Raw genomic sequence first — 12,697 nt, 5'->3', positions numbered from 1 at the left:
TTCCAGAATTCATGCCCCCAAAATGCTGAGGATAAACTGGAAGGTCAGTGGAAAAAGCCCGTCGGACCAGTGCAGGAGAGCGGAATGGTCTGGCCCCGGTCCCTGTGCGGCAGACGGTTGAGGGGATGGAGGAACCTGCAGCAGCCACAGCAGCAGCAGGGGCAGCTGCAACCACTGTTTCTGGAAGCTTTAGGCCCACAGATTGTGGAGGAATTCAGCAGCTGACAGTACACTCCTCCACTCCCATTGGAAGCAGAGAACTATGTTAATAAAGAGCTCAAAAGTCAAGTAAATGGCTGGGGAAACGAGCAGAAACCGGAAAAAGAATCAGGCTATAGAATCTTACTTTGGTGACAAGGAAAACCAAAGCATGCAAACAAAAGAAGACAAAGTCAAAGCTCCTCCATCCGAAGCCTCCAAGAAGAATATGAATTAGTCTCAGGCCATGGAAGAGCTCAAAAAGGATTTTGAAAATCAAGTAAGAGAAGTAGAGCAAAAATTGGAAAGAGAAATGAGAGCGATGCAAGAAAATCAGGAAAAACGAGTCAACTGCTTGCTAAAGGGGAACCTAAAAATGCTGAAGAAAATAACATTTTAAAAAACAGACTAACCCAAATGGCAAAAGAGATCAAAAAAAGCCAATGAGGAGAAGAATGCCCTAAAAAGCAGAATTGGCCAGATGGAAAAGGAGATCCAAAAGCTCAAAAATCAAGAAATTATAAAACAAAACCAGAAGAATGAAAAAACAGCAGACAATGTGAAATATCTCATTAGGAAAACAACTGACCTGGAAAACAGATCCAGGAGAAACAATTTAAAAATTATGGGACTACTTGAAAGCCATGATAAAAAAAAAAAGAGCCCAGACATCATCTTTCATGAAATTATCAAGGAAAACTGCCCTGATATTCTAGAACCAGAGGGTCCACTGATCACCTCCTGAAAGAGATTCCCAAAGAAAAACTCCTAGGAATATTGCAGCCAAATTCCAGAGTTCCCAGGTCAAGGAGAAAATATTGCAAGCAGCCAGAAAGAAACAATTTGAGTATTGTGGAAATACAATCAGGATAACAAAAGACCTAGCAGTTTCTACATTAAGGGATCACAGGACTTGGAATATGATATTCCAGAAGTCAAAGGAGCTACGATTAAAACTAAGAATCACCTATCCAGCAAAAAATACTTCAGGGGAAAAAATGGTCATTCAATGAAATAGAGAACTTTCAAGCATTCTTGATGAAACGACCAGAGCTGAATGGAAAATCTGACTTTCAAACACAAGAATGAAGAGAAGCATGAAAAAGTAAACAGGAAAGAGAAGTCATAAGGGACTTACTAAAGTTGAACTGTTTACATTCCTACAGGGAAAGACAATATTTGTAACTCTTGAGGCTTTTCTCAGTATTTGGGTAGGTGGTGGGATTATATACATATAGACAGAAGGCACAGGGTGAAATGAATAGGAAGGGATGATATCTAAAAAAATAAAATTAAGGGGTGAGAGAGGAATATATTGGGAGGAGAAAGGGAGAAATGAAATGGGGCAAATTACTTCTCATAAAAGAGGCAAGAAAAAGCTTTTTCAATGGAGGGGAAAGGGAGGAGGTGAGAAGGAAAAAGTGAAGCTTACTCTCACATTTGGCTTAAGGAGGGAACATGTAAACTCAATTTGGTAAGAAAACCTATCTCACACTACAGAAAAGTGGACAAGAAAGGGGATAAGTGGGGTGTGGGCGGGATGATAGAAAGGAAGGCAAATGGGAGGAGGGAGTAATTAGAAGTAGGCACTTTTGGGGAGGGACAAGGTCAAAAGAGAATAGAATAAATGGGGAGCAGGATAGGATGGAGGGAAATATAGTTAATCTTTTATAACATGACTTTTATGGGAGTCTTTTGCATAACTACACATGTATAACCTATAATGAATTGCTTGCCTTCTTAGTGGAGATGGATGGGGAGGGAGGAAGGGAGAGAAACTGGAACTCAAAGTTTTAAAAACAAACGTTAAAAACCGTTTTTATGTGCAACTGAGAAATAAGACATACAGGTAATGGGGTATAGAAATCTATCTTGCCCTACAAGAAAATACAGGAGATGAGAATAAAGAAAGGGAAGGGTGTGATAGAAGGGAGGGCTGACTGGGGAAGGGATAATCAGAATGCATGGTCTCTTAGGATGGGGCAAGGGGAGGGATGGGGAAAAAATTTGGAACTCAAAATCTTGTGAAAATGAAATGTTTAAAACTAAAAATAAATAAACATTACAAAAAGATGTCAAATAACTGAAAAAGCAGAAGAAAATATAAGATGTCTCATAGCAAAAAAAAAAAAAAAAGCAAAAAACAGCTCAAGGAGAGCTAAATTGAAGAATCTTTGCACTACCCAACTAAAATAGGGCCTACACAGCCTGTTTCATGAAATCTTAAAAAAAACAAAACAACAAAATAAACAAACCAAGAACAACAACAAAACTGCCTGGTCCTGCTGGAACCAGAGAGCAAAGTCGCCTCCTGAAGGAAACTCCAAAATGAAAACTCCCAGGAATATCACAGTCAAAATCCGGAGCTTCCAGGTCAAAGTCAGAAAGAAAGCGTTCAAGTCCTGAGGAGCCAGTCAGAATCACGTAAGATTTAGCAGCCATCACCACAAAGCAGTGGGGAGCTTGGAATCTGTCAGTACAGAAGACCCCAAAATAAATTACCTAACAAAACTAAATATAACCCTGTGGGGAAAAAATTGGGGGCCTTTAATGAAATAAAGGGGTAGCTAGGTGATACAGTCCAACCAGTTCCAGGTCTGCAGTCAGGAAGACTCGAGTTCAAATCTGGTCTCAGATCCTTCCTGGCTGTGTGACCCTGGGCAAGTCATTTCATCCTCATCTGTAAAGTGAACTGGAGAAGGAGATGACAAACCACTCCAGGATCTTGGCCAAGAAAACCTCCAGTGGATGTAATGGAATATGAGAAACGATGAACAGGAAGACTTCAGGGAGGCCTGGAAGGACTTATACGAACCGAGGCTGAGCGAAGGGAGCAGAACCAGGAGAACTTTGTGCACGGCAACAACCACAGTGTGCGAGGAAGTTTTCTGGTAGACTTAGAACTTCACTGCAATGTAAGGACTTAGAAAATTTCCAATGGACTGTTGAGGCAAAATGCCTTCCACATCCAGAGAAAGAACTATGGACTTGGATCACAGGGAGAAGCAGACCATTTTCTATTGTATTATGATTTGTTTTGTTTTGTTTTATGGTTTCCCCCATTCATTTTAATTCTTCTATGCAACATATATTTAATAGGAATGTACATGTAGAACCTATATAAGATTGTATGCTATTTCAGGGTGGGAGTGGAGAAGGAGGGGAGAGGGAGGGGGAGGGAGGGAAAAAAATCTAAGATATATGGAAGTGATTGTCAAACACTGAAAACAAATAAAATAATTTATTAAAAAAAAAAAAAACCTCAAATAGGGTGAGGAAGAGTCAGGACTCCAAACCAACTGAACAATCACAATGAAATAAAGAACTTTATTAAACTAAATAAAGAACTTTACTAAACATTACTAATAAAAAGATTAAAACTAAGTAGAAACTTTGAAGTAAAAACAGAGGAGTCAAGAGAAGCATAAAAAGGTAAATATGAGAGATTATAAGGGAATATCAAGGCTAAATTGCCCCTTCAGAACCCTACTGTCATCATGGAAAATACCAAATTAGACAGAGCTGAGGAGTGGTTGTATTCTGCTTTGACAATCTCACAAAAAGAATGGAAAGAAAGTGGGAAAAGAATACACTTGAATGGGGTGACAACAAAGGAGAGGAACCAGGGGGAACATTATCTCCCATAACTGTGGTGCCCAAGTAGCAGTCTATACACGTAAGGAAGAGGTGGAGGGAGCAAGTGACCCTTGGAACTCACTCTCATCTGAACTCAGAAAGGGAGGGAAGAACAGGCTGAAACACAGTTGGGTATAGAAATACTTTTACTCAACAAAGAAAGAGGAGAGAAAGTGGCAAAGGGAGAGGGAGGAAGGAAAGAAGGAGGTTAGATTATGGGAGAGAGGAGTCAACTGAAGCAAAACAAATTCTAACTAAGGAGGGTGAGTTTCAAAGAGGGGTTTAAACCTCCCCCCCACCCAAAAAAAGAGAAGAATGTATTACTGGGCCTTGGGTGAGGGATTACAAAGAGGAATCCAACAATATGCTGTTTACAAGAAACACACTTGAAATAAAAAGATGTATATAGAGAGTTAAAAGAAGGGACTGGAGCAAGATCAATTGGGCTTCTGTAAAAAAAAAAAAAAGGCAGCAATCACGAGCACAGGCAAAATGACAGCAAAAATAGTGAAAGATATAAACAGAGAAAGCACATTTTGCTGAAAGAGGTACCCTAGACAGTGAGTTAATATTAACACTACACATCTATGTAACAAACGGCATAACATCTAAATATTTAAGTTTAATTACAAGAAGAGACAGTAAAGCTATAATAGTGTGATGGGAGGTGGCTCAGATTCAGACAAACGCAACCAAAGAAATAAACCAAAAAGAAGTAAAGAACTTGAACTGAATTTTAGAAAAGTTAAGACAAGGCTAGAGCCTTGAGAGATGATGGAAGGGGAACGGAAAGTAGTATCCCTATTTCTCATCTAACTGGGGGATCTCTCCAAAACTGACCTTGTGCAAGTGCATAAAAATCTCACAAATCTAGCAAAGTATTAATGCATCTCTTGTGGGACATAGTGCAATAAAAATTATGTTGAGTAAAAGACTATTTGAAGAAACAATCACAAATTAATTGGAAACTGAACAACTTAACCCTAAAGGACTGGGAGGTCAAGAACCAATTCTAGAAATTTTAGGTAATGTCATTAAAGACAAAGGCAAAATTGAGAAAACATGCTGATGTTTCTGGCATGCAGCACCTGGGGAACCTTTGCCTTAAATGAGGAGGGAGATGAGGCGATTTCAGGGTTCTGAAGGAGGTCACCAGGGCTGATTGCCCTCCTCTAGTGTTTCCCACATGGGGACACCTCAGACTCAATTGATCTAAGAACTGAACTCATTCCCTTCCCTCCTATGGTCCAGAGCACTGCCATCTTCCCTGTCAACCAGGCTCATAACTGTGGCATCATCCTTGACTCCTCCCTCTCCTTCATTGGACATAACCAATCTACTGCCAAATCTTGTTAGATTTTTTCCTTCTCATGCTCACACAACCAAGCTTACCAACTCTTCCCTTAAAAAGGATTCAGGTGAAAGAGACAAAAAGATTTTTTTTTTCTTGCTATTACCTAATTTACATGCAAATCATACTAGGATCTCCTCTCTGCTCCTTTATCAGGATTTACATAATCAACTCCTTCCACCAAGTAGGGCAGCTTTTACAGATTCAAGGTGGGCTTTGCAACCAGGCATGATACATTATCTGGATGGCTATGAAAAAACAAGTGCATGATCCAAATCTTGAAGATGCCAGTAGAGCTCTGGAAACATTCTCTCCAACGTACTTACGATCATTCACCGCGTTCAAGCAAAAAGTTTTAAAAATATCGAGTCAAGTGTCCAGAGTAAAACAAACGGAGCTCAGCTAACCTTAACTCTTCGGAAGTGATGATCCCTTTACACCCTTTGACTACTGCAACAAAACATCACGGAGAAGCCTCTGCAGCAGACAAGGGAGGAGCAGACTCCTCAGGCTCCCCAAAAGCTGACCAGGTAGACAGGGAGGCCAAGATGGAGCCTCCACCAAGAGACACTTTGCATCCACATGGGGCAATGATGTTGATCTTCATGGACCTTAGGGCCAGGGAGTGTGGTGGTCTTCTTCTGCATCCTGTTAGCATCAGCCTGAGCACAGGATGGTGAAACTGGCTAAGGCAATATTGGTGATGTCAGTGACATCCTCTCTGATAAAGTGGAAGGCAGTTTCGTGGACACTTGAAGATTCCATACCAGAGAAAGGTATGGAATGGAAGAGAGTTTCTAGGCACTCATCCTTTCTGTCAAAGGGGGCACCTGACATCAGGAAGAGCCTACGTTCCTTCTAGGGAAAAGTGCATTAACAACTTTTCACAATGTCACCCATAATCTCCTTCTTGGTCATGGTCGTGAAGCTGTATCCTCTTCCAGTTGGGAATGTGATAGGAAGTTCATCAACAAATGAATGATAAAGCAGTTATGACAAACATGTGAACTGTGCCCTTGCCCTCAAGAAGCTGATATCCTAATGGGGGAAAACCACACAAAGCCTCAAGATATAAGAGGAAGAAAGGAGCCTTTGGGGATGGTGGCCAGGATGTGAAGTAGAGGCCCATTCAAAGCTGTCTATCGGAGCCCAGGGTGGCTACAGGGTCAAAGTACTGGACTGTGTTGGGAGTGAGAAGGAGGAGCACCATCTGAGTCCTGGTGACATGTTTTGGGGGTGAGAGCTGGGAAGGGTTAAGGCCAGCAAAGATTCAGAGAGATGATAAACAGTCTTCCCAGATAGCCACAGTGTAGATCACAGCATCCCTGGAGTCCACTGAAAGACCAGTGATACAACCAAAAGCATATATAGACAGCATGGGTTTCCTCCTCTATGGTGCTATCTTCTTGGGCCATACTAATCATCACACCCAAATGTCTGGCCCCCCCGCCCCCTCCCAAATGAATGGGAAGACATCCTGAGGGTACTGTCTTTTGCACTGCCAGTATTGAGGACAACGATATTGTCAGCCACACAGGTGGAGACTCTTGAGAATCATGGGCCTGCTGCACCCAGGGGCTCAGGACTCCACAAAACTCTCTGGATTCCTCTCAGCAGCTCCATTTGCACAGAAGGTGCTGGTCGCTGTCCACTGAGACCAGTCTTGGGAAGCTTCTCATCCAGCTGGCTCAGAACACATGCTCGGGAGAGCCAAGAGACCCAGGGCCCTTAGCAGGAAGTTGCCTCCTGGCACCTGACCCTGCAGGAAGCCCCTAGTATACTCAAGCAGCTGCTTCCTCCTCACAAGGTCTAGCTACCCCTTCTCTCCTACACTGCTTCAAGTGTGTAAGACTTGTGCTCCTTCAAGCCCTTGGAGCACATCTCAATCCCCCCTCCCTTTTCAGTCCTTCCTCTGATTTGTTTTCAAAGCAATGCTTCATGTTCCATCCAACCTAGAGAAGGGTGTTCTCAGAGGCTCCATTGGGGAGGCCAGTCTCCCTCAGAATCTGGACTTCTGGATGGAGGTTTCAGGCTTTTCCAGCTTCTAGAACCCTGCCAAGGGTTCCTCCTTTATAGGATCTCTGATGTTCTTCCAATGCTCTGCTACTTTTCCAAATGAACTGTCAATCACTGCTCTCAGCTACTAGCCTCCTCTACCACGGGAGAACTCTAGCTTCACACTAAAACCCACACAAAGAAAAATCATCACTAAATCAATTTGAAAAGCAATGCCACAGTCAGGTCCCCTTGAGAAAGTCATTGCATATAAAAGATACTTTAATCAGTTCAGGAGAAGACAGACTGATACACAACAGTGAAAGCAAGTGAGAGAAAAGTGACAAAATCACTTCATGCTGCCAGCTGCCACTGACAAGGGGGATTCCCAATATTAAAACATCGATGCACCTAAAGGCATAGCAACTTATCAAGAAGGAGATAAATGGACAGCAAAAAGAACTAAGAAAAACACAACAATGACAGGAAATTTCGAAAACTCTTTAGCTGAATGGAATGAAATGGACAAATGCCAACTGAGAAAATAAGATGGAAGCCTGTGCTATGCTAACGTCCATGGACAAAGCCAAATGAGCTGAGGAAGGGGGGCTGTTTCTAATACACATGGAAGATTTTCGAAATCAAGATTACATAGAAAACCACACTGAGGGATTATGATGGGAAATAGGGTCAAAAGGGACAGGTCTGGAAGGAGACCCCCTCCCATCCACCCCCTCCACCCCTCAATAACTCCATAGTGCCTGGACTCAAGAACAAACGATACAAACAGCGCACTATATTAAAGGTCATAACAATTTAAATACAGCACACACAGGATGCAGCCCAAGCAGTCCTCAGAGGCAAACTCCAATTCCTGAAGGAGATGTTAGCAGGAAAGACCAGAAGAGAATGAGCGCAGCTCGCAGCTCGTAGTTAAAGACATTAGTAAATGAACTCACAATACCCCTCCCCCCTCCCCCAAGCAAGTTTCAGGCACAAAGGCTCTAATAAGCAAGAGAGAAATGTCTTTAAAATGTCAGTGGCCTGGACTGTAAACTGGGCACAGGGAGTAATGGCTCCTCCTCTGAATTTGGGCCACCAGGAACACCTGTATAGAAAGTCATTTGTGCTCCTGAATGCGGTGGGTGCAGCATGGCAGACACCTAAATCCGTGAAGCGTCCCCCTGGGGGAGGAAGGGGACATTGCATGCTCAAAATTCTTTGCCCAGTTAGTTAGCAGGCAAAGCAAACTTTCTTGGAGTGTGGGGGCAGGGGAGCGTCAGCAATGCAGACAAAAACCTTAGAGCTCCCAGGGGAGGAGCGCAGCTGGTCCCGCAGAGTGGGCTGGACTGCCTGAAAGTTTATAAAAACAAAATCCGCCACATGAAACATCTTTTCATATTGCAAGTGGACAGATCAATCTCTTTACTGAGATGTCTTGTTCTGGGTTCTTACCTTTAAGCTTGGAGTCTGGGTCTGATCCACAGTGAACCTCATCAGAATGTTGAACTGAAGGTCATTGGGGAAAGACTCTCTGGAAGAAAAGGGCACCAAGTGAGACCAGAACCACCGCCAAGGAACACGGACTGAGGTGGGCACAGCAACAACTTTGGTTTTCACTTAACTGCAGCAGAGCTGACTGTTCACCCAAGTGTCGATGGTCTGCGTCCTCAGCTACAGGTCTAAGCAGAACTCAAAGGCTAAAAAGCTAAAACCAAATGGGGAACTCCGAGGCAGGCAGGAGGCTTCTCCCAGGACCCAAAGGTGTCAAGAAGCAGCACGTTTGGGGACCTCTGGTCATGTGCCTTGGGAGTTCAAAATCAGCCCCTGCAGGTCAACTCCAAAACCTCTCCTGTTCTAGGCGAGGAATCACGTAGCCTTCAGGACTGCACCAAGATGAACATCATACACACTGAGGCTCACTCAGTGACTCTGGCAACAAGCCTAGTGGACTACACCAGACCAGACTGGACTGTTCCAGGATGGCCACAGAACGTAGACGGCAGCATCTCCCTCTCAGATGATATGAGTGCCCAGGAGTTTTAGGCAGAAAGAGGCAACTCTCACTAAGTACTTCAATCTGCCATGAATCTCTCATCTTCTCAATGTGGATATTCTTATCAATGGTGCAGATTGCAATTCACCCACTTCTAAGAGAGCTAATGAAAGAAATCAAATGACCTCTGAGGTTTCCCCAGGACTGGTGGGGTGATTGGAAGATTATCTTATTTAAAAAACAACTGGCAAAAACAGGAGGGTGGGATGAGAGCAGCATTGTACATTAGAGGCACATTCTTATGTAGAAGGCTGGAAATGAGAGGGGGAACCATGGTGTGTGATGGTCAATGGAGGGAGAAAGAGAAGTGATCTTATCATTGACTATGATCAAAATCACCTGAAGTTTGGGAAACAGATTCCAAGTCTGGTTCAGAAATGATACAGAAGGGAAGGAGGACTTCAATGTCTCTTTAACAAAGGCAGAGTAGGTAGAAATTTCTTCCCTTTTCACAATGATGGTTTAATTCCTCAAAAGGTAAGAGAAACCAACAAAAAGAAACCCTATTCTGGCTCTGATTCTCAGAAACAGGAGGGAACTTGGGTGGTAAAAATGATGCGGATGGGCGGGGTGGGGAAGAGAGTGAATATTCCCTCCTTGAGTCTGATAGAAACAAGGAAGGCTGGGCATAGTCTGACATGAGCCCAAGATTCTGGGGTAGCAGGCTTCCAAGGATGATGCCACAGAATTTTAGAGGTGGGAGGGCCAGGAAGGATGGGAAACTCATGGGTGAAATTCCAGAAAAGGGGCAATGGCTTCAGTGAGGAAGAAAAGCTGAGTCATCTGAAGAAAACAAGCCATCAGAGGTGGGGCTCCAAGAAGGACAGGGGAAATGGGCAAGGTCAATGACAAGTGAGGAGAACCAGCTGCTCCACTTTCATTTTGCTTCTCTTTTTCCCAGGGCCCTTGCACTGGAAAGAACAGAACTATGGTGGCGTATGCTGGCTGAAGAGATTGGCAGCTCTGCACCATCACTGAAGATGGGCCAGTGCTATCCTGGACAAAGAGGGACATGCAGGAGAGCAACAAGATTCAATCAGATTCTGAGGTTAGCTAGCCACAGAGATAAGGAAAGAAGTGAAGCTCACGAAGCTGGCTCAGTCACAGCTTGGCCTGTTAGAAGAGAGCACTGGTGCAGATACTGCTTACCAGGACTTTAGAAAACACCTATTTTTTGCCCAACTATTCCTTGTAAAAAAAGATGGAGAGACCCAGACTAGGGAACACGATGAGAGGGATTTGGGACAGGCTGAATGGACACTGGAATGATCACCATGAAGAAGTCAACACCAGGCTGGCGGGGCGTCTCCTGGGCAGCTTGGCCCTGTGCTGTTGAACAGTGTCTCAATAACTTAGTTCAAGACAAGCTTCCAGCTGTTACAAATCTGGAAAGGGCAGCTCCTGCTCTGAAGACCGAGTCAGGATGCAAAGAGCTGACAAGCTAGCTAGAGCACGAGGCTGGATCTAAAAAGATGAAATCTAATGAGATAATTCTTGTAAGGTATGTCTTGGATTTTAAAAAGATAAAACAAAACGAAGCAAAAAGCAGCTTCAAGCATAAGACATGTTTAGAAAGCAGATGGATGCAGAAGACCTGGAAGCAATAACGGATGACTAGCTCCCATGAGTCAATATGGCAACATAGCTTTCCAAGAGCTGATGGGACCTGGGGCTGTCTTCAGGAAGGAGGAGCAGAGGCTTCTTCTAGGCTCTGTCTGGGTCAGATGATACCAAACAATTATGAATCCTTGGCACCGACATTTAGGAAGGATGCTGATAAGCTGAAGTGTGTTTAGAGGAAGACAGTCAGGACAGTCAAGTCCCTTGGAAGGCTGTCATGTGGCAGACTGGGAGCAGTGGGGGAAGGTACATGGGCATCCAAATTCTTAGAGAAGAAGTTAGGGGAGTTACTGGAAGAAACAGAAAACAAAACTTTACTAGTGGGAAACCTCAACCGCTCCCTCTCAGAACTGGATAAATCTAGCCACAAAATAAACAAGAAAGAAGTTTAAGTATTTTATTTCCTCTTCTGTTGACCTGAGCAATTTGTATTTTCTGTAAATCTACCCATTTCCCTGAGATTATCAGATTCATCTGCATTCAGTTGGGCAAAATACCTCCTAATTGTTGTTTTCATTTCCTCTTCATTGGTTTTAAACTCACCTTTTTTTGATTTTTGATAAGGTAATTTGTTTTCTTTTTTTAAATCAAATTAGCCAAGGATTTATTTGTTTTATTTTTTTCATGCAACCAGCTCTTAGTTTTATTTATCAGTTCAACAGTTTTCTTAATTTCCATTTCATTAATCTTTGATTTTTCAGAATTTCTAATTTGATTTAATTGGGATTTCTAATTACTTGTTTTTCTACCTTTTTTTCAGTTGTATGCCCAATTCATTCATCTCCTCTTTCTGTATTTTATTCACGTAAGCATTTAGAGATAGAAAGTTTCCCCTAAGAACTGCTTTGGCTGTATCCCATAAGTTGTCTCATTATTGTGATTCTCTCGGATGAAGTAATTGGTTGTTTCTGTGATTGGTTGTTTGACCCATTCATTCTTGAGGATAGATCATTTGGTTTCCAATTAAATTTTGGGTTGTCTTTCCATGGCCCATTATTACATGTAATTTTTATTACATCACGTTCTGAAAAGAATACATTTAATATTTCTGCCTTAATGTACTGAATTCTGAAGTTTCTATACCCTAGTACATGGTCAATTTTTGTGCCATATACCACTGAGAAAAAGGTTTATTCCTTTCTAGCCCCATTCAGTTTTCTATAGAGGTCTATCATATCTAACTTTTCTAAGGTTTAATTCACCTCCTTAACTTCTTTCTTGTTTATTTTGTAGCTACATTTATCCAGTTCTGAGAGGAAGCGGTTCACGTTTCCCACTAGTAGTTTTGTTTTCTATTTCTTCCAGTAAGTCCTCTAACTTCTTCTCTAAGAATTTGGATGCTATCCCACTTGGTGCCACCTTTCCCAGTATGTTTTGTCTATTTACGTTTTTTCTTTTCTATTAAAAGGGCCATCCCCATGAATACTTTTAAAGAGGCCTATTCACTGAATGGGTATTACCTCACTTTAAGTGAGTACCTGAAAAGGCCTTAGCCTAAAAGGCCAAGGTCTCCCATTGCATCCTGGGCCATCTCCAATCATCCTGATGAATATCTGTTCAATGGATCCAGATGGTTCAGGAGGAGAAGGCAATGCTGGTGATCTTGCACAGCCTCCCCTCACTCAAGGTGGAGTCCAGTACAAGTCATGTCATCATTTCTCTGATGTCACAGTCCTCTTCGAAAACGAAGGACGAACACAACAACCACCTCCCTAGGCCCTGGTGGTCTCTTTCCCTTAGGACAACGGAAGTACCTGAAGCGCAGAGCCTGCTTCTTTTGCTTAACAAGGCCCTCTTCTCCCAGCTCTCCCCTGCTCCCCCCCACCCCCACCCCATACCCC

General features: G+C 42.9%; 1 protein-coding gene across 46 annotated transcripts in view; it reads right to left on the bottom strand.

The window, feature by feature from the left end:
• Positions 1-12,697, bottom strand: part of CLASP2 (cytoplasmic linker associated protein 2) — a 148,159-nt gene that overhangs the window by 15,818 nt on the left and 119,644 nt on the right. For 24 of the 46 annotated variants that reach the window (XM_072599246.1, XM_072599247.1, XM_072599253.1 and 21 more), the window contains 2 exons: positions 8,636-8,714; positions 8,480-8,533 (listed from right to left, as the gene is read on the bottom strand). In XM_072599246.1, the coding sequence (XP_072455347.1) occupies positions 8,480-8,533; positions 8,636-8,714 (133 nt within the window). The remainder of the gene's footprint in view (positions 1-8,479; positions 8,534-8,635; positions 8,715-12,697) is intronic. The other 22 variants (XM_072599252.1, XM_072599255.1, XM_072599258.1 and 19 more) reach the window with 1 other exon arrangement.

This window comes from Notamacropus eugenii, chromosome 3 (genome assembly GCF_028372415.1).
Source record: "Notamacropus eugenii isolate mMacEug1 chromosome 3, mMacEug1.pri_v2, whole genome shotgun sequence".
Lineage (NCBI taxonomy): Eukaryota > Metazoa > Chordata > Mammalia > Diprotodontia > Macropodidae > Notamacropus > Notamacropus eugenii.
Note: the sequence above shows the minus strand (reverse complement) of the source record. Positions and strands in the feature narration are given on the sequence as shown.